Source organism: Plectrocnemia conspersa, unplaced genomic scaffold, assembly GCF_051122295.1.
Source record: "Plectrocnemia conspersa isolate PC_06_02 unplaced genomic scaffold, ASM5112229v1 ptg000009l, whole genome shotgun sequence".
Lineage (NCBI taxonomy): Eukaryota > Metazoa > Arthropoda > Insecta > Trichoptera > Polycentropodidae > Plectrocnemia > Plectrocnemia conspersa.
In genome coordinates this window covers 14,659,854-14,685,170 of record NW_028277173.1, presented here as the reverse complement: position 1 = coordinate 14,685,170, position 25,317 = coordinate 14,659,854, and the positions used below count along the sequence as shown (strand labels likewise).

Sequence of the window (25,317 nt, the reverse complement as noted above, 5' to 3'; positions counted from 1 at the left end):
GATCGGCTGTTGCAAAAGATCCAGAGGGGGCCATTTAATTGATATTATTTTTCCTAATTAATGAAATACAATAAATGTTCGATTTATAAAAATAAACCCAAATATATCTTTAAATTGTGTGTGTTTTTTTAAATAAGTTCAAAAGGAACTGAAATTGGGTTACCTTTATTGTATATAATGTAACCAGATTGTGCCGAACATACCTAAATGAATAAAAATTTCCCAGATGAGCTATTTTTATGGGCTCCGCATTCCATCCTAGCAAATCTGGTCACTAATTATATTTATAGATTTCAAATAAATGCTGGATTTTGACATGGAAATAATGTTATAAGAGCTTTTACTATGTTGAATTTATGTTTTCTGATTTATTCTGAACTATATTCTTAAGAAGTTTCCAAAAGTCATAGTTATTCCCGTTTAAAGTTCCCAATTTTTCCCATCACTAGTTATATATAATGCGATTGCGCAAAAGTTAACGCAATATCGGTGGAGTGATTTTGTCGAGTGGCAACCCTCGTCGAAGTTGACGTAGGGCCGGGCTGGGCGATGGGGCCCGGTGTCGGAGACCTCGCGACTCGCAGATGCGCTGATGCCGTCTAGGCCGGCGTGAGAGCGATACGCTCAGATGGGTCCGTGGGTGTTGCGCGAGGAGGGGCGCGGGGCGACCCCGGGATGCGCGGGGGGCGCAGCGTCGCTCGCCTTCCATCCGCCGCTGAACGTGGTGCTGGCGGCCAATGGAGCCGTCCTCAGCGCCCTAGACGTCAACTCGGGCGCCGTGCTGCTGAGGACCACTCCAGGTACGTTCCGACGCTTTGTGCGCAATTGCACCTTCGCTCACTGCTTCGTTTCGCGACCTTCAGGCGACACCGGAGACCCCGTCGGGGTGCAATACCTGCCCGGCGCCGACCGCATCGTCGTGTGGAACGCCAACGCGCTGGGGGTGCGCTCCGACTACAACGGTGTGCTGCTGCTTCACACGGCTCTGCAGCGACCGCTGAAACGCTCCGCCGTCGAACCCAAACTTAAAATCGAGCTGTTTCTCTCCGAGGTAAGACGAGCGGAATCTCATTCGTTCGATGTTTATAATTAATTTCCAAAAATCAATCTAGGCGATCCTGCTTTACCAATGCATGAGAACAATCGAGTTCGAGAACACCGAGAACGTCACGGAAATCATGACCGATTTTGAAGAAGCGATCAAGAGAGCCAACGAATCGCCGAGAAAAGGCATCAAGGCGCAAAAGGTCCGTACTCCATCGCTCTATAGTACACTTATTGCTAATTAAATTTTATCATAACGGTCTTAACTTTGCGCTCCACAGTGGAGCACAATATGCTTGGAGCTGCCACACAATTCCTTGAAAACGATGACCTTCACTATCGTGTCCGAGTTGAAGAGACAGAAACGCCATATTCCAGCGCTGGCTATTGCGTCCGCCTTGAACCAGCAAGTTTCCGAGCTGATGCCCGGCCCCGTACTGAACGCTCAATCGTCTCAAGAGTCTCAAAACAGAGAAATAATGTTTTCCGAAGCGGTCAGAAGAGAGACTTTCAAAAAATGGCCACACATGGATTACAAGTGGGCTCTGCCGGCGCAGATGGCTCAAGCCGGATTCTTCTATCAACCGACGATATCCGGAGATGACCGAGCGATGTGCTTCTCATGTGGCGTCTGCCTCGTCTGTTGGGAGAAGACCGATGAACCGTGGAGCGAACACGAGAGACATTCTCCGGATTGCCCTCTCGTAAAAGGAGAATACACGCATAACGTCCCCTTATCGGTGAGAGCTACTTCTGACGATTAACTTTTCCATTAACCTTTTTAGCAGTATCACCGTACATGCACAGTAGTTGAGGTACCCCAGGCATAAATAAAAAATATTGAGAGCCTGAATTGATACAAAAAAAAAACGTAAAATTAACTCTCTAACATTTTTGTTCCGATAGGCTACTTACGCTACAAATCCTGCAGTATCTCATCCTGACGTATCTATAATATCTAAAGGAAACTCTGGCAACATATTCCTCACTGGATCATCTTCTGGAAAGGTTTCCATATGGAACGTAGACTGTAAATTAAAACTTCAGCAGGAGTTTATGGTCTCGATAGACGAAACGGTGATCCAGAGTAAATTGTACGGACCGTATTCTAGTGTAAGAAAAGCGTGGGAGAATTCAAACGACAAAGGTGACCGATCATTCGTTTTTAATAATTCATACCGCTTACGAATTTTATAAATACCTTTTTTTATAATTTCAGAAGCCGCGTTGAATTTAACCTCTTTAGCAATAATAGGAAGATGTCAAAATAGAGAACAACCTTGTTCGAAGAGTCGGTCGGTCAACGTCGAAGACGAGCAGACCGACAGACGGTGTTCGTCTCGACCTTCCATAGTGTGCGGCATCAAAGTGGACACGTTCTGCGCTTCCGGAAAGACCGCTTCCAACATATGGCGCGACGCCGACAGCAAAGTGAACGCGAGGACCGATCGTCCCTCGGAATCGGCGACCTCGCCGAACGACGATACCAATGACTCTAAAAGCAATAACATAAACAGTTGTTATCTCGTAGTGTACGATTTTCAAGGCAAGTGCTCGCAGACTGTGTCTCCTCTGACGAACGCCAACGGAAACGTGTGCATCAAGAACGGAACCAGTAAGTCCGGAGGGAGTAAAAAATGCGAAGGCGTCACCCATCACAATTGCCGAACGGAAGACGGTAACATTTACGACGATATATATTTATCGAAATATTTATTCAACGACGACGACATGTCGCTTTCGAAAGAGATGGCTTTCATGGCGGGCTTGCAAGATCAGGCGACTGTGATAGACTTTAAAAACTTGGTGACTCCGCTCACCAAAGATTTGGAATCCAAGTTCGGACCGTCCGACAAAGCGGCTTCCGTCGGTGGCAAAGGTTCCATACCCAATTGCATAGAATTTTTCAACAAAGCTCCGATAACGTACACTTTCCATCATCCCGTGTGCGAAGACAACATTCTCGATCAGTTCGTCGACGAATCTGGCGAAAAGCACATCAACTTTTACGACGACGCCGATATGAAGGTGCCGAATGAAACGCTAGACATCAAGACCGACCTGGGTGATATAAATTGCGTATCCGGACTAATGTACGAATATAAAAATAGCGGAATCAAGATGAAAGTGCCATATTATAGCCAAGCTATAAAAAACGTATCTAAATCTAGTTCTAGCGAACCTTCCAACAAGGAGGCGTTGCCTAAGGATTTGCCGTTGCCGCTGTTCTGCAGAGCCGTTCAATGCGTTCAAATGCCGCCCGAAGTATCGAAGAGGAACGATTTGATAATCTCGCACGTCGTACCCACCATAGATGGTGATTTTTTGCTAGTGGTTGTCACTTGTCAACCGGTTGACAAAGAGAACGATTCAAATTGCGGATTAATCAACGGATTCACAAAACCGTTCGAACTGTGCGATGTCGATTCGGACTTGGAAATCTACAACGTTCACTACAGGAATATGCGAACTTCTTTTCTAATATTATATTCGCTAAAATTCGACTCCACTGTCACTTTGATCGATGAGAACCCGGTGCGCATGAAAGAAATACCATACTGCGAAACACCGTCGGAACTGTGTCTCTTGCCTAACTTGGAGAAAAGCGGCGAAAGTCTCGGATTAGCCGCCACCGTCGGATACGACGGTGCTTTGAGATTATTAGACATTAAAACGTTGGCGACTCTTGCCGAAGCTAGATTGGAATCGTCTAATTTTGTATCTGCCACATTTTGCACCAGCATCGAAAAGGTCTGCGTGTGCACTGACGATGGATCTTTATATTTTTACGCAGTCAGAGATGGCGAAGACGATTCGGCGGAAGAACTCGACGAAGAAGAAGCTTTTCTTTGCTCCTCGGAGAGCAACTTTGTGCAGCAAATCGACTACAAGAGCATGCCGCAAGCGACCAATCCTCCGCCGAGTCTGATCGCTCATAAATCTAATTTAGATAAAGATGATTTCAATAGCTTAGTGCAACTGGCCGGATTAAACGGCAAAGGCGACAACGTCGTCGCTTACACTGCAGTCGTGCCCAGTTGTTGGTGCGAATTATTGCCGACTCAACGGTCGCGAGCAGATAATCAACATTTTTATCGATCTTGGAGGCTGCAGAACACGGCGTCGACTTGGGACGAGCACATATTAGAGCTGACGCTGCCGCTGAGTTTGTCCGTCTCGCACGTAGAGTTAAAATTCACCCTGCACTCGCCGTGCGCCACTCCGCCCAACATTCAAGTCACTCTTCTGAAACAACATCTACAAAACATTGGACAGAGGAGAGAGTCACCAAAATATTTTGCAAAAATAGACGATCAGATCGACTTCAATCTGATGGACTCTGAACCCAAAGGCACGGCGGAAAATCCTGTCAGGAGCGGAGAATATTTGCGCGCTCATAATGCGGAAATCTTAGCTGGACCTGTGACTCTGGCGCAAGATTTGGACTTGACGCAACAAGCTGGAACTCTGACTTTGACGAGTCCGCTCTTATATCGGGCTAGAGGAAGAACTCTTTTGATACACATCAAGACGCTGTTCGATCCTTCCAAAGAGATGAATCAAGGTAAAGTTTGCTCCTCCAAAAAGAATAAAACGTCAGATGGTGAAAATGCATTCGTGATTCCGGGTTCGACCGTGGAACGTTTTATCATGCCCTCGACTAAGAAAAAAGTCGAATCGTACATTGGATGCGATTGGTTGCATGAAATTTCAGTGACCGTTCGCAACAATAAACACACGGGCGTGCCGCACGAGCGACTGCAAAGGATAGCAATGCTAGAATCTCCGCAACTGTTCGATAACCTGTTGGCCGTCGCCACTGATAATGGAAATAAAGATCAATCGACTTCTTTGGACTTGTTGATATGGATCGTTTCCATCCGATTAACCAGATTTAGAGGCGTGAAAGCCGAAGCTGTTGAATTAGACGCAGACGGCAACAATATGTTCTTTTCAACCAGTAAAAATCAAAGTAAACATTCTCAATGCCACAAAAGCGACATGGGAAAACTGCAGCAGGAAACTATTAAAGTGATACAAAATAACATTGTTAATTTGGTGAAAAAGTGCATATTGCTATCTAAGAGAGCAATCAGCAAGAAATGTGCTAAGCTTATTTTAATCTGCTGCAAGTGAGTATTTGTACGATTGCTCGTTTGTTATAGAATTTATATATCTCACTTGTAAATATTTTTTTAGGGGTGCCAAAAATTACGACGATGATATGTCATTGCAGTTCGAAATGGCCATATTGGAAAGCGTCGTGACTTGCATGCCTTTGATTGGTATTGTTCAATCGGCCGGATCGTTGGGCTGGTTTATTCAATTGATGATGCGCTCTGTTTCTCTGGATTTCGAGATGAGATGTGCCACTATATGTATGCAGCTTTTGAAGGACATAGCCGGCATTATGAAAAATTTATACAATCCCTATCATCTGCTTTTACGCTCGAGGTAAAAATTATTTTTACAGCAATATATTGAAAGTTTTTAAACACACCGAATTAAATTTTAGATTTGGACTGTACGGTTTACCGATGGAATCGACCATCTTTGATATCGACTTACCTATTCTCGGCAAAGCGTCGTCAGTACCGTTGACATACTCCAGCATAGTTGCAGGTGATTCGAACACGACTCCGCTTCCAAAGCAGCCGGAAATAGATTTACGCGATTTATATAATTATACAGGTATTCACAATTTTTTTTTTATTAAACCTTTGTTAGCCGTATTACTGGTTAAAGTGCAACCAATAGATTATTTATTATTGCCAATCAACCTTGAAAACGTTTTATTGGGGCTCAAAAATAAATGGCGCACATATGTAAATTCTGGATTTCATAATCTTGCCGCGTAGATTGATAGTCAGATGTCAATATTTTATCAATCTTAATTAACACATCTCATGCGGGCCGATCAAGCGTAAGTTAATGAGCGATGCTGGCGTATTCGGGTCGCGCGCGCAATTAGTCGCGACAGCATATAAATCATTATACATTTTAAATCTTTATGATAAAAAAAAGAAGAAATATAAACACTCACCTAAAAAAAAAACTAATTTATTTGCATTAGGTAAACTGAAAACGTTCGAAGAATATGCATAAAAAATATAAACAAGATCGGGATTTTTTTTATCTTGGCCACATGTGGCAATTACGCATGTAGGATTGGGGACAGACCCGAATTATATTCGTATAATAAAGTTAACGAAAATTTAACAGATGTCACTGTAAATCATAAATATAATAATATAATTTTCGATCTCGACCTAGACGGTAAAGATTTTGGTAATTGTAATCACAGTCTCCCGCATACAATGATTGGCGGACTGAGGACTGTGATACTCGTCTCCCGCATGAGATGTGTTAATAAATCATTTTTGGTTGTTCATATATATTTTTAACTACAGCATAATATTTTTTCCAAATTATATAATAAAAAAAGTAAAATTTATAGTAGACTAACAAATTTAAAAGGTAAAATTTATGACTACAGTTTTTTAAAATTTAAAATCTTAGAAGATATAGCCATCAGGTGGTACAATTTGTTAAAGTTAATAGAAAAATTAATAGTCAACCATTAGTTTTTTTCTATTGATTTTGCCAGCATTCCATATTATTGATCTTAAATGTTGTAAGGTTTTATCTTATAAATAAATTATGAGATGATATTGCGACTAACGAATGGTTTAGATCTGGGGTAGCCAACCCGTGGACCGAATGCAGGCCCGCCTTAACCCTTTGGACGCGTTAATAAAAAATAAATATAAAATTGTTTTTTTTTTAAATGCAAATTTTATCTTAACACTTAACCAACGGGCCGGTTAGTATCTACCGGCTTCCTCCTCTGATGTTAGGCGATGGGATGGGTAGTGACTACCTTTTATGATTTCTGACTTTTAAGATGGGTCCAGTAGTATCTACTGGCAAAAACTAAAGGGTTTCGTGCTGCAATTGATGAATGAATGATTGTACTTTAAGAAAAAAAATATTTCAATGCATAATTATTTATATTGCCCTGGTTGACTTCCCATGTGAGGGACAATCAAAGAGCTCTTTGTATAAACAAGAGATGATAATAAAACTTGATCGTATATTATTTTTAAAGCTGAGAGCTATAAGCATATAATTTTTAACACATGAAAGACCGAAATATAATTGATATATGATAATTCACATAGTTCATTTTATTTACATAATTAATTATTATCTATTTTTTAAACTAGAGATATAATAAAGTAGAATAAAGCAAATTTTATGATATTAATTATTATTTTATGCAACCCACAGATTGAAAACCACTGATAAAATAATTTTAACATATGAACCAATACAATGCAGAACATTTGCTAAATTTTTGTTTTATAATTCCGTTTAATTCAAAAGTTGTCATATCTTTTTGTTATAAATCTGTGTTGCGCAAAGTTCTCGCGAAACAGCCCGTTTTCGCAGATCATGCAAGAAAAAAATGACCCGTCGGCCAAGTGTTAATACTGTGTTTAAATGTTCTAATTTTTAAATTTTTATTTATTTAAAATAATATTTTATGTTTATTCACAAAAAAAGTTTTTTTCTTAAAAACATTTTTTTTACTGATTTTTGCATAAAGAGATAAAAAAATCAATTGGACGAATTAAGTCGATTTTCGCGTCCAAAGGGTTAAACATTTTTCCGGCCCGCGAGGTTCATCACACTTTTACAAAATATATTTATTTTATAATCGCCAATACACTATAGTCAATTTTTCACTCCAAAAAAATGTCTAAAGTGTATCTAAATCTAATATGGGGATATATACTTTTATATATGGCCCGCAGAGTTATGATGCATTTCCAAAGTGGCATGCAAGATCATTTTGGTTGGCTACCCCTGGTTTAGATCTATAGTTATTAGTATTAATTTTTAAATTTATGTATTTTTAAAGGAAAAGGTAGTTCAGGCTGGTGGCTTAATGAAAATTCAGTGTGTGGAAATATCGCCGGACTAGGCGAAGTTATGCCTCTTCGTGTGTCGTTTCACAGTGCATCTGATGGTACTCATTTAGATACAGCCAACAATCAGCAATCGTGTCCTTCTCTATATACAATAAATTCAGATAATCCACAGGTTTTGTGTTTTTAAATCTAATTTTGGTGTATATGTTTGTATATATATTAACTTATGTTATTTTACAGTTATGGGATCATTTTTCTACTAATAAAAATCCTGATCCAGACAACTCAGATACAACAAAAAATAACGAACAAGAGGATAAGGTGGACAGTGTACTTGAATGTGGGGAACCGCCGACCAAAATGGAAGAAGATGAGATTAAAGTAAATCCATTTCCTACGATATCAAGTAATTTGTAGTACTAACTATTGATATTTTTTCAGTATACGTGTAATAATGGATTGATCCCATGGCAAATTTTGGTTCAGCAACCACCGCATCAAACTTTTGTCATCAAACGCATGCATCCGGGAGCTCGGCATTTTGTTGTTTTAGATTTTGGTTATCCCATTAAACTCACTGATATGGTATGTAACACACAATTTGTATAAATCCGATTCTGATTTTGCTCAACCTGAGTTGTATATACGTTTAGATAATACCAGCTTGTACGGAAGTGGTCTCACTGAGTGTCGACGTCTGGTTGAACAGCGAAGAACAAGACTCGACGAGACTCGTTTTGGCCCCAGACCTATCGGCTAAAAATTTAGTCATGACAAACATTCAACCGCCTCCGGTTATTCAGTATTTAAAGGTTTCATAAATTGTTATTTAAAATGGCATCTTACATCATTTCGCAGTTGATCAATGTTAAATATCGATTTTAGATCACTACAATCGGAAGATACAATATGTCGACTACTCGTTGTAAAATTCCACTCGGTTGGTTCTATGGTGAAGTTGCCGATTTGGTCATTGCTCAAAACAAGCAGGCCAACATAAACAACTTGATTGCCCTGCATCAAGATCTAAACTGCAAATTCAGGTATTTCCCTCTTTTACTTAATCTTATTTATATGTATTTTTATTCTAATTTGATTTCCTTTTTTAGACTTGCCGTTGGAAAACTGACTGATTGCTTAGATTTTTATTTGGAGTCTTCCGGAGTTAACTCTGCGCAATTAACCATCGATCAAGAACAACAGAATGAAAATTATCCTCATGTTAAAATGATATACCAAGTAAGATTATGATACACTTGTATGGAAATAGAGCATAAGTCTATTGATGTCACTATTCTGCATATCTTAAGATGATTTATAAGAAAAAAATAATTATGTGCTATTTGCATATGTATTTATTTTGCACTATATATGCACATGAATATATGTTTTTCCTAAGCTGTATACTATGTTGTTTCATATTAAGTGGCTGATTTGATAGTAATAAATTAAATGTAAATATTTTTAAATAGTACTTTTAACAATAAATATATGATTATTTTCTGCAATGGCCATCTTCCAACGTAGCTTAGTTAGTTGTGAATTAAGAGCTGCAGACAGTACAGTTATTACTTCAGTTGATTTCTACGGCTGTCTTATTTTGAGCGAGTTCATTATCGTAATGAACGGAGTTAGTTTCATTATTCTGTAGACAAATAATACATGCTCATCTACAGATCGTCGATGAGCATGTATTATAAGATATTGTGCACTAAATATTATTCTTTATCTGGAAACAGTATATCCACACATTAAATCAATTGAAAATACATTTTGATTCATATAGGAATGCCTTGAGATTCAGCAACAAATCAATACCGTCGAAAGAATAATGGAAAGATTAGAAATCTTCAAGAGAGGAGCGTCCACAAGTAACATGACAGATGATTTCGAGAAAATGTCATCAGCGGCAGTTTTGAAGCAAGCATCGTTGGACAAGTTAAAAACTATCACCGAGCAGCTGACGGATATTTTATTATATATTTGCCTGGAATGTGAATCAACTTCTTTGAAGGTCACTGTCATAAACTGATTTACATCAAATAAAAAGAAAATTAACTGAGTTTTTAACAGTATTAATTCAATTTTAGCGATTTATATCCACCATTAATATGTCAACTTGCTCACTCATAACTCGTTGGTTGATCATTTGTGGCGGAGGAGGTGGCCCAAGACTGGAAGCAGCTTTAGCTAGTGTATTAGTACGTTTGTGTTCATCTCAACCCTGGTGGGGCTCGTTCATCGCTGACACCTTGGCGCAGCTATACAGTCCCTCCAATACGTTGATATTTTCACAAAACAGGTTAAAATTACTAAATATTTATAATTACGATCTAAGATTATATAGTAATAAGTCATTTATTTTCAGGGTTTTAATATTGTTAGTTTATATGGGACGCAAAAGTCTCCACTTTGAAAAACCTATGACCAACTGTGGTGGTAGTGTTATTGAGTGTGTTTCGCAGCTGATAACGCAATTACTTCCTTCTTCGGATAATACGACACCGTCCAATACGGATCCAATATGGCAGGCTACAGATCTAGCTCTTCTAGGATGGCTGCTCATATACTTGTCTGCGTGTTTAGATAGCGATCATTTGAGAGAAGGATGTAAGATTTTTGTTATCCGATTTGATGATATTTATATTGATTGAGTATATTAAAAGTTTTTTATTTTAAAGCGTTTAACTCGTGGTCTCGTTGGAGCTTCTTATCGGGAAAAAGCGGAAATTCCAGTTCTAATAACCTAGCTAATAATGCCGGCGGTGCCATGAAGGGCTCGAGTATGAGTATAAATCGGTTCAACCGACGCAAATATCAGAAGAGAATTGTTCACAAGATCTACATGGACGAATTAGAGTCTGTGAGAAAGGCGTATCAAGCGTCGCAGCAAGTTCAGGTTTGTACATCTCCTTTAAGACGTATGAACACCCAGAAACTATAAAAATACACGTTTCAATCGTCCGTTTAGGCCCTTTCTACTCTATCGAGTCAAGCTGCAAATTTGTCACATCACCCGGGTACTATCGTCTATCATCCTATGAAGAATCAGGATTGTTTTTATAAAATCTCGAGTAAAAATTTATGGGTTAAAGTACGTACGATATTAGAAAAACTTTCATTTAACTCGTTACTAAATTGTCTTTTAACATTTTAATTTTGCAGAGATTTGAGGAGTTCATTCAGAGTCGATTCTCTTCGTTGAACAAACTTGTCGCTGGATATTCTGGAAATTCTAGCGGGGCGTCGAGTAGAATGACTGGAAATACAGCAGGAAGCAGCTCGGATCAAGAAGTGTTAATGGCGAGAACAAGACCCACTCAGCTCATTTCGCAACATTTAGCTCTGCAAGTCTCGAGAAGTTTGATTTCATTGATACTCTCCATGGACTTTACGTGTAATACTGACATTCTGCTGTTAGCGTGCAAGGTACATACACTACTGGTTAAATGTTTAAGACCAAACTATTTTTTGCTGATATTATTAACACATAGACGCCGGGGCGCACTTAGATATTTTTTAATTATGAATTGAAAAATATTAATAACTATTCAATTTTGTACTATTTCTCAGTGATTTACTTTTACAACTTTTCATTATCATTTATTGAGCAGTAAACAGTGTAATATTATTTCTGGCCTTTGTGTAAACGACGAAAGGGATTTATAAAAAGTCTCATATTTGCAACTTAATTATTTTATTCAATTATTTTTTAGCAAACTATGTTTCTAGCTACCCGTCGGTTACTCACTGTCGCTAGGTATCACGGCTGGTTATACATAATTATTCTTTTTTTTAATTCAAATAGCAATTCCTTCGCATATCTTAGTCGACTATTTTGTTGAGATCATATTATCACAGACTTGGCGCCAGTAATGCACAACTCGTGGTCTGCAGCTGTATTTTATTTATAAAAATTATAAACAATATTTATGTATAAAAAGCTAGATAGATTTTCATTTTTGTAATTTTAAGCCAAAATAAGGCTAGTTCAAATGGCGCCAAAATAAGGCTAGTTCAATGGCGCCAATAAGTAGGGTTTATGCATACCTGGACATTTTCAATACCCGTGACACTGGTTACACCTCTGTGGAATTCCCGGGTACACAGGATGCTTTATTAACATGCTTCAAAACTAAGCATTTTTTGCTATTATTTTTTTCTAACAAAATATATAAAATAAAATGTTGTGCATTTGTACATAAATACAGAAATTATTCAAGTTAAAACCATAAAAAAATTAGAGTTCAAAATTGAATAGTGTATGTATTCTAGATATTAAAAATTGTAATTATACAAACAAGAGCTCAGTAGTTGTAAAGTTGGATTCGTCGCTGCAAATGCTTACACTCAATCTTCGGTGTCCAGTCTGTGTTGTCAGATCCTCGCCGATCTTTTTTTCATAGCCATATCTTGTCTAGAACTTGAGCATTTATAATATGTTTATTCTATTATAAATTTAAAATAAATGAATAATATATGAATTAAATAACAGTAATTGAGAATACAAAACACACTATTGAATAGGAGTTTTATTTTATTTTTTATAACATCTTATTTTAGGTTATCGGTCGATTAAACGGTTTATGCGGAGGATTATCGAGCATCGTGAAAGAGCAAGAAATTTTAGAACTTATGCAAGCTGCTTGTTCACCGTCGCCTTGGCATCAACATGCTCTGTTGATGCTTTTACAAGTAATTTTCAAGCTTATTCAACAAAAAAAAAAACACTAATTATAAATCTAATTCATTTATGTGTATTTAAGGACCTAATTGAGTACGAACGTGTCGGATTTAAAAATGAAACTCCACCATCAACGTCTATTCCGGTGATTCCGAGCGATTCTGCGGATGATGGAATGCAATGGCACTCCATCGTCGGCAAAATCTCGATGTCCACAAATACATTTCCAAATTCTGACAACCGCACTGATGCTATTCCCATTGAGATGATAAATCCGGCTACGTATACGATAAATAAGGAAGATAGTACTTCAGGTATGCTTTTATTAATAACTTCATGCTCGGGGTTTTTTTTAACATAAATTAACCAAAAACATCAGCTTTTATTATTTTGTATTACAATTTTTACATAATTTAACAAGTAATGAAAAATGCAAAAAAATATTAAATCTAATGCAATAGAACAACAAATTTTGTTTTATATTTTTGTTATAAGAGCGTGTTTTGTTTGATTATTGTATATAATACAGACAAGTCGTAAAACGCAAACATCACTCGAGTCGGTGTGAATCAGCACATGTGCCACACACGATTTTATCTCGTTCAAAAGCATGGAGTGGTTAAACGATTTATTATTATATTTATAGCATCCGCTAGCGCAGATTATTTGATGGAATCTGATGAAGATTACGATGTGGAAGATCTCTTGGATGAAGTCACAGAAAGGAACAAGTTATCACAGAAGGATATCGTCATCAAAAATCCATATACAACATCAAATGGGTATATAAAAAATGATATTCCGATTATATCTCAACCTATCATTACAAAAATAAATAATAAAAATATTTTTTGGTTTTACAGGGCTTCAATTGCTATTGATGCTAGGTTAGGATCCGGTTTAGAAATATGTGGCGAAGTATTGGTCAGGAGGCTCGCCTTATTGGGTGGGGGCTCTCTGGCAGCTGCTATTAATTCTCAACCTCTCCCGATGATGGGAACATTTAATCCGACTCCTCCAACTGAACAATTAGCCGTGAATCCCAACGCTGATCTCATGACAATGCTATGTAACTGTTTCCATTCACTTTTTATATCGCCAGATTTGCAGGTATGTTTAATTTGTTATTTATTGCCATTTTTTTCTGTTTAAAAATATATGTAATGTTTACTTTTCAGGATAATAATGCAAAATTGGAGTCTATGTTACAATTGTGGATCACTTTGAATGGTTGCACTTGCGGCGTAACTTTAAATAATAGTTCAATACCAGATTCCCTACTGACACCAAAGATTAAGTTGACGAGTCAAGCAGTCCATGCTATTATCTACGCACTTAACCAGTCAGTTAACTCATATATGCTTTAACATTTTTATAAATTTTGACTAACGAATAATTTTCATATTCGATACAGACAAATCAACGTTTCTATAAGATGTTGGGTACTAGCATTCCAATGCTTGTCGTGGGTAGCAAACAGCGTTAACGATTCCCGAGATTCTCCTTCGTCGGAGGGAATGGCTGGTGTAATGATTGAAGAACCGCAATTCATTGAAATGATTGTTAAATTCCTGTCGCTGAATATGGAGAGTGATTCATTCACTCATGGTGGAGATAAACCTTGCGTAAGTCTTGAACTTGTTCTATTGCTGGATAATCTTATTCTCTTCTTAATTGGCTTCATAACTGAAACTGCGGGCATCGAGCCTTTTGCTCGCATCTTTTTGTTTCTTTTCTCTTTATTTAACAAAAAAACATTGTCTATGGGCAAATATCGTGAGATATGATATAACTGGACTGGCGAAGCTGTACACAAGAGTATTGTATAAAAAATGCGTTTTCAGGTGGGACCTGTTGCATGTGGAACAATGACTTGCCTTTTGACACGCATATCAACACGAGCGCCAGCTGCATCGAAAATCGCTTTTCTCAGGGCTTTATGTCAATTAACATCACCTACGGGAGCTATGCGTAACGGCCGAGGGCCTCCAGATGCTCAAAGGGAGCTCTTGATCATCATCAGCTTTGCACGTCAATATAACCATTCTCATCTCCCGGAAGCGATGAGTCTGATCGATAGCATAGGTAATAAATATATATCAAATTTAATAATTCAACTTATTATTAATTTAATTTAAAAATTCTAATAGGTGTCATCATCAATTCAATGAGCAACTCAACGGGTGTTGAAGTTCACGGAGTCGGCGATACATTATCCACAGTAAGCTCTGTAGATCTAGGGGGAGTCGTCGGCGGTTTGGGAGGCTTGCTGGCGGAAGCACTAGGCGTCGGCTCCGACGGTGTCAGAAGAGAAAAACCGACTTGTCGCCGTGAACTTATAATTACTTTGATTATGTTTGCAAAAACGTTATTGACAATACCTCTGAGGGTTGTGCAATCGGTATTTTTTTTTTCTTCATTATAATATTTTATAATTTTTGCTCCTATTTATATTATTATTATTTTAATAGAATGAAAGCAGCAATAATGCGAATTCTGAGGAAAGTCAAACTGATGAAAGCAAGGCCTTTCAACAAAGTTCTAATGAAGGGGGTAGTAATGTGACAAGTTCAAGAGTTCCATGTTTGGCTGACACTGGTATTTATAATTATTACAGATTTTATTTTATTTTATATATATTATATCGATCAAAAAGTAATACAAAATAAAAATTTACTGGTCCATAATTTAGAATGGTTTTTGCATTTTATTGAACAGTAAATAAATTTAACATGTTGGATATTTCTCATAAAATTATAATCATCGACCTAACTATCAGGATAGCTCCATAAAGAGAGTTATGCCCGTCTCTGGTCATTGGCATTAACGCAATGCCTATCAGTCAACTTCTACTATACAAAATTACTCAACGCATATAATCTAATATTCATGATTAATTTTTATCTTAGTTTTACAACATCATCCGACTATGAGAAGAATATTTAAAGCTTTGAGCATGTGTTCGTCACTATCAACTCATCATAGAGGAACAGGTAAATGATACAAATATAATAACACCTTATATACTTTGTTTTAATTATATGTATAAAATTTTAGCTACAAATAATGAACATATATTTGGAGATCATCCTTTGTTTGGAGATGCATTATTTAAATTTGTGTCAACTCTAGTCCAAACTACAACTCATCCGAGATTAATCTTAGTGCCTCTCGTGGAATATTTAGGTAAGTCATCTTCAAAAATAGTATCTGCAGTATTAAATGCAATCTAAAGCATAATTTTTTCTTTCAGTTTCCGGTTCGCTCTCCGATCCGATGATCAGATTCATCACTCGCGCTTTAGAAATGCCCAACGCCCTCGAAATATTCGTCTCTCTCGGCGGCATCGAGATAATATGCATCCGGCTGATCAGCAGTCACAAATCACAGCTGTGTCCGCAGCCGGGTCTGATCGCGGCTCTTATGAACCACCTCAAACCGGTGCAGTTGGCCAATCTATCCAGCGCCCAATCGGACAAGCTCCCCTTCAATGTCGAGTATGTCAGCGGGCTTTTCAATTATGCGCCTCTAGGAACCATCAGCTCCAGCAATCCGACCGCGCAAACTGCCGACGCCCTTCTCACCGTCATAAACAATGGAAACGGAAACTGCGGCAACAACGGTGGAGGCGGTGGCGCTCACAGAAGGACAAGATCGGCCGCGTGGTCCCATCACTTTTCTCGCGGAGACACGTCGGTCGATCTGTGCGTTAAACTGCCTCATGCGATTCTTTTGCACGAGGTTCAGTTACAACCGCACCTGTCGACCTCTTCCAGTAAGTGTAAGACTAATTTTAGTTCAATAATGTGCAATAGTCGATTAGTCGTTAAAAGATGTTCTAATGTATATGTAACAAATATTTTTAGCGTGTCCGAGCGCTGTCAGTTTGGAAGTTTGCACTCAAGGTTGTGTTATTACGCCTTTGGGACCACCGCAGTTGACTGCTGGAATGACCTACATACGGTTGAGACTGGTGAACCCGTTAATAGTTAATACAGTATTGGTAAGATTGATGATTTATGAGCAACAACTGCACTATATTAGTATCACATCAGAATAATGTATAAATTAATTTATAGGTCCGACTGTATAAACCTAGAGACAGCTCTACGCTAGGTTTACTAAGTATGAGAATATTAGGATCATCTGCTTTTAATACCACAATATTTGATAAAGTAGAAGAAAAACTAGCTAGTACCAGGTAATTCTTACAATTTTTGTACAATATTGTTTATTTCTTATTGTTTATAAATCATATTTTTATTATTATAGTGCTGGATGGGCGTTAATATTGTGGCAATGTCTATGTGGCTCTGAAAACGAGATTCAAATGGATGCACGTCGTCGAGCATCTTGCATTGTCGGCTTAGTAGAAGCTTTATCCGGACTTTTCTTATCTTCTTTAGTACCTTCGTCTACATTAAAATCACTTTTGCTATTACTCGGAAGCGAAACACCCACTACCCTAAGAGTGCTTTCTCTTATATTATACAACGGTCATATACCAGCACATCAAGGTATTTGATTTTAATTGTACACAAATTTTGAATTTATACTAACAGAATTGTATACCTTAGTGTCTCGCAACACTTCAAAGTCTCCTGTGGATTCTGTCTGCGATCTGCTCTATCAGCTGTGCATCATTCAAGACTCTCACTCCATGCAGAGGATCAAGACGTTCATCGACTGGTTAAAAGACTGCGGTGAATCGGTCATATCGAGATTGAGGAGCGGCAGCTCACACCACGGCGCGACTATGCCCAACTTGAATCACAATACAAAATATTTAAATCCTGTCTACGTGCAATGCTTCGCTGCCGTCTTGTGGTATGCTAAAGAACAGCATTTCGATTACAACTTGAAGAGTCTGATCACTGATGATTTGTTCGATACAATTTGCGCTTGGATCGAGGTGCTTCCGATGCATACCAACTTGAAACGATCGCTCAATTCAGTGCTGTGTTCATTATGTTACATAAGGCCAGAGTTGTTCAATAGGATGTTGAATAAGATGGGCGTTTTAAACAATGAAGGAATGCACATAGAAGAGTCGATATCCGATGATAGTAAAGATTTAGTGGCAAAGGAAGCGTTGACTGACGACACTAAAGTGTACCGTGAGAACAATCAAAACATAAACCCTTCTATCGATCCGGTGAACTTAACTCCGTCCCAACTCATGACCATATCGGCCACGTGTATGTCGCCAGAGGCTACCAAAGTGCTTTTGAAGTCGAATATTCTTAACAATATTACAAAAGCTATTGAGAGTGAGTTTTTTTCTTAATTTTTTTATATGTATATATTTTATATTAAATAATAATTTTTGAATAATATATAATTTTATTTCAGAATTTTGTGATACTTATAAAGCGTCTGAAAGCGAAAATCTCATCACTGAAAATCCTCTCACTGATTCAGATAAATTTGATAACAAAAGTATGCTTAAAAGTAATTCGATATATATCGAAAGAGTGATTTATTTTATTTTTTAACTTATTTCAGCCATATCTCTTGAGATGATGCCGACATTCATTGAGTGGTTATACTCTCTGTGTATCGACGCCGAAATTAAAGACTGGCTAGGGGGGCCAGTAGGCTCTTGTTTCTTAAAACCATTATTGATGATCTTATGCGTGTCCGACTATGATTCAAAGTATGTATACTATCAGAAATAACACTTATACAAATTCTTTATATGAAAAATTTTGTACTGATTTTAATTAAGTCATAAAATCTACCACAAACAATGATACAACTATGCAATGCTAATGTTAATATCTTTGATTATTTTGTCACCTCATAGTATTGCGAAATATACGCGAAATTGAACTGTATTCGATGACAAAAAAACTATACCTGCTAGACAAAATAACTAATAATAATGTATTTTTATCCCCATTGTAACATAATGATCATATTCTAAAAATCAATGCACTATATAGTGTCACATTATCTTTACTATAGTGCAAAAAAGTATGTTTGCTTAAGCAGCAAAAACATGACTATTATATGGTGAGCCATGAAACTTTTACAGTTTATTATGTCTGAAATTTCCAAGTCTACTCCACTATTTACAGCTCGCAATGTCTAATTCAAAAGTTATTATATTTTTTTTGTTATATTTGTGTTGCGCCAAGTTTTCGCGAAACAGCCCGCTTTCGTACATCACACGGCGAAAAAATAATCCATCAGTCAAGTGTTAAATAATTTTTTTTAGTAAGCCTAACTCTGAAAATTTCACCTAAAAAATCCATGAATGTAATCCAAACCATAGTATTTTATTGCCAGATCATTGCAGTAAGCAGTTGGCATCATAATCATAATCAATGTTAAAAATACAATATCACCAATGCTTCTTTGAATATTTTGTCAAAACGATTGCTTAACTTGAATTTTGTAATAAAATATAATTATGATATCAACGTGTTGCTAAAAATACTTAATTTTCTACAATAAATCAAATTGTGTTAAGTTATGTTACTAATCTTGATTCAATTTACTTAGATGCACCGAAAAGAGTGTATTGATGACGCAATTAGAAGAGAAGACCATAAAACTGTTCAGCGCTCTCACCTCATGTCATACCATAAACCGGTACTTGTTTGCTCAGATATTGTTCGATGTAATAAAGTCTTATCAAGAAATTGTCGCAGGTACTATTGCTTTAAATATATGACTATTTTTTAGTAATATTTCTTCTGATTAATCTATAAATATATTATAGGAGTCGGAACATCCATAGGTGGATTTTTGTGTCGACTTTTATTACGCTTGTTGCTGCGAAATGAGCAAATCTCAGTGGGTATGAGAATAAAAGGCGAAAACATCACCTCGAAGGACAACAGCCTCTCATTCTATTCTAAACTCATGACTAACGGCACGTTGCCGCCTCATTACTTGTCCAGCCATCCATCGCTCTACGGTTGCATACTATTGTCGCTACCGCATCAAACACAACTTTCGGATATCTTACAACATCTATTACTGAGTAATATATTACACAGCTATATGAATAGTGTAGCATATATAATAACTTCATAAATTCCATCCGATTTTTACAGACGGTAGCGCTTGGCCGACCAACAACTCTTCGGCAAATAATAATCATGCGAAAAAGTCGACAGTGGCCGGTAATTTGATCGAGGCCGGTAACAGTCATCAGGGAAATACGAGCGCAATAGACGCTTGGGAATTAAGCGTGGCCGCAGCTAACACGGCGAAAGACAAGCGGACCAAGGATGCGAGAAATCTTTGCGCTAAACAGGCGATGCTTCAATGCAAGAAAAAGCTGTCGAGGCGTGCATTTTCAGCTTCCGGCAAGAAAGATGACCCGGGGAGCTCATCCGTTTTCAACACCAACAATGTGCACGGTAAATAATATAACTTACTTCTTTTACTTCACTGTCAAAATTATTTTTGCATTTTTCTTACAACAACGATTTGTTTTTTTTGTAGCCAATACATTTTTATTCTGTAAACATGACATTATCACTTATGATTTTCGTTAGTATCGCCATTATCTTTACTGTTCATGCCAATATACTCGGCATTTGGAACACTAAAAGTCTAGACTAGGGGTTGGCAACTTTTTCGGAATCGTGGGCCACATTCAGTTTTTAGTTTTATTTACCGGGCCACAAGTAATTAATCCTTTCACTGCGGCTAATATTTTTGCGAAAATATCTATTTCTACACGAAAATCAAAAAATCTTCTTAAAGCAGCACCTCCTTACTTTTAACAGCCGAGTAGTAAAAACATCCTTAACGTTTCTATACCCGTAAGAATTATCATGTTACCTATATCCGCAAGCAGTGTCTTAGACCGAGATAACTTCAGACTATAAATCTAAAATCATTGTTAACATTTACAAAAACTTGATAGTTTATATAAGTAGATACTATGTTTAAATAAATGAAGTCAGTAAATATGGAGCTTTTATTATAAATGACCGCCTTTTATTGCAGTCAAAGAAAACATCACTTTTCTTCTAGTATATTATTTAAAACACAAAAATTTGTTATTTTAAACAAAAAAAAATTAAATTTGGCTGCAAGTTACCGACCCCTTGTTTAGAGCATTCTTGAAGCACTGAACTTTCTGGAACATTTACTTCATCTATTTCAGAAAGTTCATTGAATTACTATGGATAAAAAAACCAGCTATTATACATCTTGTATCACATGTCGTATTTTCTTGACATAGAATGTTTGAAAAAGCTTGTTGCCGTTTACTTATGCATAGCAATATTGTAAACAATTTTTAGATACACTTTCATCGGATAATTTGAGGATTTCCATCGACGGACTGGACGGATACGTTTCACCCAATGTGAATCTCGGCGTACTATCTGCATCTACTGTATATAGATTTGGACCAAATTTAAATATCAATATAAATTCTCTGAGTAGCAATGGTTCGTTACTTTAAAACGTTTACATAGGATATGCACTGATAGTCTTATATACTAAAAATAATCAATATTTTATAGATATTACCGAGATAATCAACGAACATAACACTCCCCTCAACACCGCTCAATCAAACCCGTCGCTCTTATCAATATTTGCCAGCATCGGTGGACTCGCTTTGCTCGCTCATCATTTGCCGCCGATTTGTCCACCGGTACCTCTACCGTCGCAGCCCAACAAGGAAACTACAAACGTCGAGGAATGGGTCAAATTGGACGATGTTTACGAAGTAAGTATATTTCATTTGTATTCGGAAGCTAATTGCTGTGGTTTTTTATATCGGTTTAATCGTTAGGATGTAGCGGCGGAAGCTAGCAGCAGTAGCACCAGCGAAGAGTCCAGCTCCATCGTGCCGACGCATTCGTTGGTCGCTCTAGGATTACTGTTGAGGCTTCCGGGCTACGCTGAAGCGTTGCTCAAGGAAGGGCAAAGAGCTGTCTATCTCCTGCGTTTACTGCTCGGCGTCACGGACGACGGAGAAGGAAGTAATGATTAATTTTATATACAATTAGTACGTAAGTATTTATAAATGATGTTAATCGATTATAAATTTTCAGAGGAAATCATGGCTGTGTGCGGTCCAGGTTTAGGAACGCTTTCGTTTAGGGTTTTGGGTTCTCTTTTGGAGAGTCTACCGTTGTCCACCGACGACGGCATGTTGTTGCGCTATAATTTGGTCCAATCTGGAACTTTGCGACTGTTACTATTGTGCCTTGCTGTTTTCACCCACCAACAACCCGAAAGTCCGCCTTCGGAGAGCAACCAAAACAACGGTACGTTTACGAAATCGAAAGCCGAAGAGAAGAGTAAGCTCTACTGGGCCAAGGGCACCGGTTTCGGCACCGGATCCACTCAGCAGTCGTGGAACGTCGAAGAGTCACTCTTGAGGCAGAGAACGGAAGAAGAGCACGTCACCGTGTTGCTACAGGTATTAATCTTAAATTAAATTTATTAGCTACGAACCTGAAAAAATCTCATATTTTATTTTATCCGTCAGGTTATCGCATCCTATATACACCCGGGAGAATTCTGGAACGTCGGCGACACCTCTTCCAAAATCGAAGAAGAAGCTGTGAAGTCTAATATTTCAGATGAGACCAATACAAATTTACCACCCGAATTCTTCAATATAATACACCAAAGCGCTCTACTCTCGGCCGTATCTTCTTATCTCAGAAACGATTCGGGTAAATATTACGATTTCTAAAATGACCATTTTTGAAATGAATTTAAAATTTGACAATATTTTAATTACAGTTCTAGATATGTCCCGGCACATACCTTTGTACTTGGCCGTGATGAAAGTAGTCAGAGCGATCATGACTTGTCAGAGCCTGTGCTTGCAGCAGGGCAGTTCGATATCGATTTCTTCTTCATTGGCCGTCATACCGCCTCTGCTTCATCAAATGAGCTGTACTGTCAACACATACGCTACGAAATTGAAGTATGATTAATATATTATAATTGTTAATAACATCAGGAAGGCGTATATTCATTTTAAATTCGCATATAGGATGAATAAAAAAACTGCTTTTTCGAAAACTGCAACTACAGCTACGGACGGTTGCGAAGACGACGAAGGACTGGCACTTCTCATTCCTGACATACAGGTTAATACTGCGCTCAACTTATTGTATAATTAGATTTGGTTTTTACACGTATCGATTTTATATCATTTTCAGGCCACCTCCGCCTTGGTCCAGAAAAGGTTAGGCATGAACGAGGCTAGTAAGGGTCTTGCTAACGCCTCTGCGACTCTCATACGTCCGCCTTCGACGGCTACACGAGAAGCTAGATACTTGGAAGTCATGAAACGTCTTCAATTTGGTAATTTTAATATTAACATTAAATAGAAGTACTTCAATTGTATTTTTTTGCTTGTCAAAAGTATCAACTTTATTCACGTGGATGTTTATATGCAGACTGCCCCCTTCCGATAGATTGTTCAATGCTCTTCAGAAGTCCGTCTTGAGATTTTAATGTTACTTTATTTACTTCAGGATTTGTTTATTACTTAAGTCCAGGTTATGTTACTGGTTTTGTATATATTATGAGGGACAGAATAACAACTTGATTACCTATTCGATTCCCTGTAAAACACACTTCCACTGTATTTCACAAAGCCATTTATTGACGTCTTCGTCGAGCGGATATTTGCATTGGATTGAATTTTTTTCGTTTTTTCTTCTCTTCCCATCCCTTCGAGTGGCATCTAGAGGGTGAGAAAGTGTCTAGTCATACAGATCCTTGTATGGAGTCTTCCGAACATATGTGATGTTGTTTTTGTTTAAAACCTTTCCTATGAGTATTTCACTTCTTCCGGGATCTATCTAAATACTTATTTATAAATTTCTTCGAAATCTAACAAGCATATAAAAATTACATATATCGAAATTGCACTTTCAGAAACGTTCGAAATGATCGGCGACTGTGGCGGCGATAAAGGTTACAAGTTTAACGTGTCTTATCATTTCGAGACAACCGTTCGTGCAGCCGGCGAGCACAGTCATCCGGCTCGAATGAAAAGATTAGCTCAAGAAGCGGTCACGTTGTCTACCAGTCTTCCGTTGTCTTATAGCAGTTCGGTATTCGTGAGGACAGACCAAGACAGACTCGACATTATGAAGGTATTTTTAACCGTATTTCGCGTATCGTTAAGAGTATTATAAAACGATTTTTTTTTTCAGGTACTGATAACGGGTCCGTCGGACACTCCGTACGCGAACGGCTGCTTTGAACTGGACGTATATTTTCCCATCGACTATCCTAACACTCCCATGTTGATCAATTTGGAAACTACCGGAAAGCACTCCGTCCGCTTCAATCCGAACCTGTACATAGACGGTAAAGTTTGCTTATCTGTGCTGAACACGTGGCACGGACGCCCCGAGGAGCAATGGAACGCTCAAACTTCTAGCTTCTTACAAGTGAGTCTGTCGATAACGATGCGAGTCGTTTAAAACGCTCCGAAACGATAACGATTGTGATTTTTCAGGTATTAGTATCTATCCAAAGTTTAATATTAGTACCGGAACCGTATTTCAACGAACCCGGATTCGAACGCAGCAGAGGAACGCCCGGCGGAACGAATCATAGTTTAGAATATAATTCCAACATTTATCAAGCGTGCGTCAGATGGGCGATGCTGGAACAATTGAGAAATCCGACATCGTGCTTCCAACAGGTGTGTAGAATTATGCTGCATAATTTTTGCAACAATTTTTTTATGTCACTCGTTATCTTTCAGGTGATTCAAACGCACTTCTGGTTAAAACGTGACGAAATCTGCACAGTGATTGAAGGGTGGATAGAAGAGTTGGAATCCCAGAGCGGAGATAAGCGAACGCAGCGTAACATAAAAACCCATATGATAGCTTTGAAAGTGAGTATTCGACGCCGTCGCTCGGCAGGAGACGAATGAGAAATTGTATAATTTTATTTGTCATTTTTTTCAGCGGCACTACAAGAGTCTCCGCGAAGAGCTCGCGAAGCTGAAGGTGCCGCCGGGCCTGGAAGATTTGGAGACGCCTTTCGACGAGGCGCGTGCGACCAGCGACTCGCCGGCGCCTTCTTCTCCGGACGTCGAGATGGACCAACTCGTAAAAAAAATGGTTTCGCAAATGGGCGAGTGATCGGTCGGCGCCGTTAAAATTGTTCATTACTGATATTTTTTATTTAAATCGAATACATAAACTGTGCATTTAACAAAATTTTCGAATTATATGTACAATTTTATATACGCAATAGTGGTTAACGATATTTATAATTTATTTTTTTAAATTTTTTTAAATCTTGCCAGTTATTGTTTTTAAACGTTACCGAAAGAAACGAATAAATTATACCCGATTATTTTGTAAAGCCTCGCATATTTAGACAGGGAACGTATTGCATCGCATCCCTCGACCCGGATGCGTATGTATTTTTTTATCACATAACAAAACCGTTTTTTATTCAGCGTAACAACGTAAAGGACACTTACTAGAGTCCGCAAAACGATCGGCGAACATTTTATTGAAATTTTTACTCGCGATCGTGTCGAAGTCGGCGTTGCAAAATCGAGGCGCAACGACGAAGTGTGCTCTAACGGACCCGCACCGAATCGTCGAGTATGTCATCGTGTTGCAAAATTACCTAATCCGATGTGTTATTGGATAAAATGTAAATAAACAATTTTCAAGAAAA

The 25,317-nt window shown here is 38.0% G+C and overlaps 1 protein-coding gene across 2 annotated transcripts; it reads left to right on the top strand.

The window, feature by feature from the left end:
* Positions 1-502: 502 nt before the first annotated feature.
* Bruce (BIR repeat containing ubiquitin-conjugating enzyme) lies at positions 503-25,317 on the top strand. 2 transcript variants are annotated; one of them, XM_088191989.1, is made up of 54 exons: positions 503-800; positions 864-1,051; positions 1,113-1,247; positions 1,326-1,784; positions 1,951-2,191; positions 2,264-5,177; positions 5,245-5,499; positions 5,561-5,736; positions 7,970-8,151; positions 8,220-8,360; positions 8,421-8,564; positions 8,633-8,791; positions 8,865-9,022; positions 9,089-9,218; positions 9,766-9,993; positions 10,070-10,281; positions 10,348-10,589; positions 10,661-10,878; positions 10,951-11,073; positions 11,145-11,408; positions 12,543-12,674; positions 12,746-12,977; positions 13,310-13,445; positions 13,527-13,773; positions 13,842-14,005; positions 14,078-14,288; positions 14,508-14,748; positions 14,814-15,064; positions 15,135-15,261; positions 15,573-15,656; positions 15,721-15,849; positions 15,917-16,438; positions 16,530-16,666; positions 16,743-16,864; positions 16,936-17,180; positions 17,241-17,933; positions 18,016-18,102; positions 18,169-18,319; positions 19,171-19,319; positions 19,391-19,654; positions 19,728-20,036; positions 20,931-21,080; positions 21,156-21,364; positions 21,431-21,620; positions 21,693-22,063; positions 22,133-22,322; positions 22,393-22,579; positions 22,649-22,745; positions 22,818-22,962; positions 23,542-23,762; positions 23,823-24,062; positions 24,131-24,319; positions 24,383-24,517; positions 24,591-25,317. In XM_088191989.1, exons 1-54 carry the CDS (start codon positions 629-631, stop codon positions 24,765-24,767), a joined length of 13,875 nt encoding a protein of 4,624 aa, XP_088048115.1. In that variant the 5' UTR covers positions 503-628; the 3' UTR covers positions 24,768-25,317. The 2 variants fall into 2 exon arrangements, with proteins under 2 accessions (XP_088048115.1, XP_088048113.1); XM_088191987.1 differs by having other exon boundaries at positions 15,917-16,444.

What these genes read in the sequence shown, in the direction of transcription:
- Bruce (XM_088191987.1), top strand. Translation starts at nt 629, where the DNA reads ATGGGTCCGTGGGTGTTGCGCGAGGAGGGGCGCGGGGCGACCCCGGGA. An exon ending in GCTGCTGAGGACCACTCCAG is followed by an intron (nt 801 to 863) that starts GTACGTTCCGAC and finishes CGCGACCTTCAG; the next exon opens with GCGACACCGGAGACCCCGTC. An exon ending in AAGCGTCGCAGCAAGTTCAG is followed by an intron (nt 10,879 to 10,950) that starts GTTTGTACATCT and finishes TCGTCCGTTTAG; the next exon opens with GCCCTTTCTACTCTATCGAG.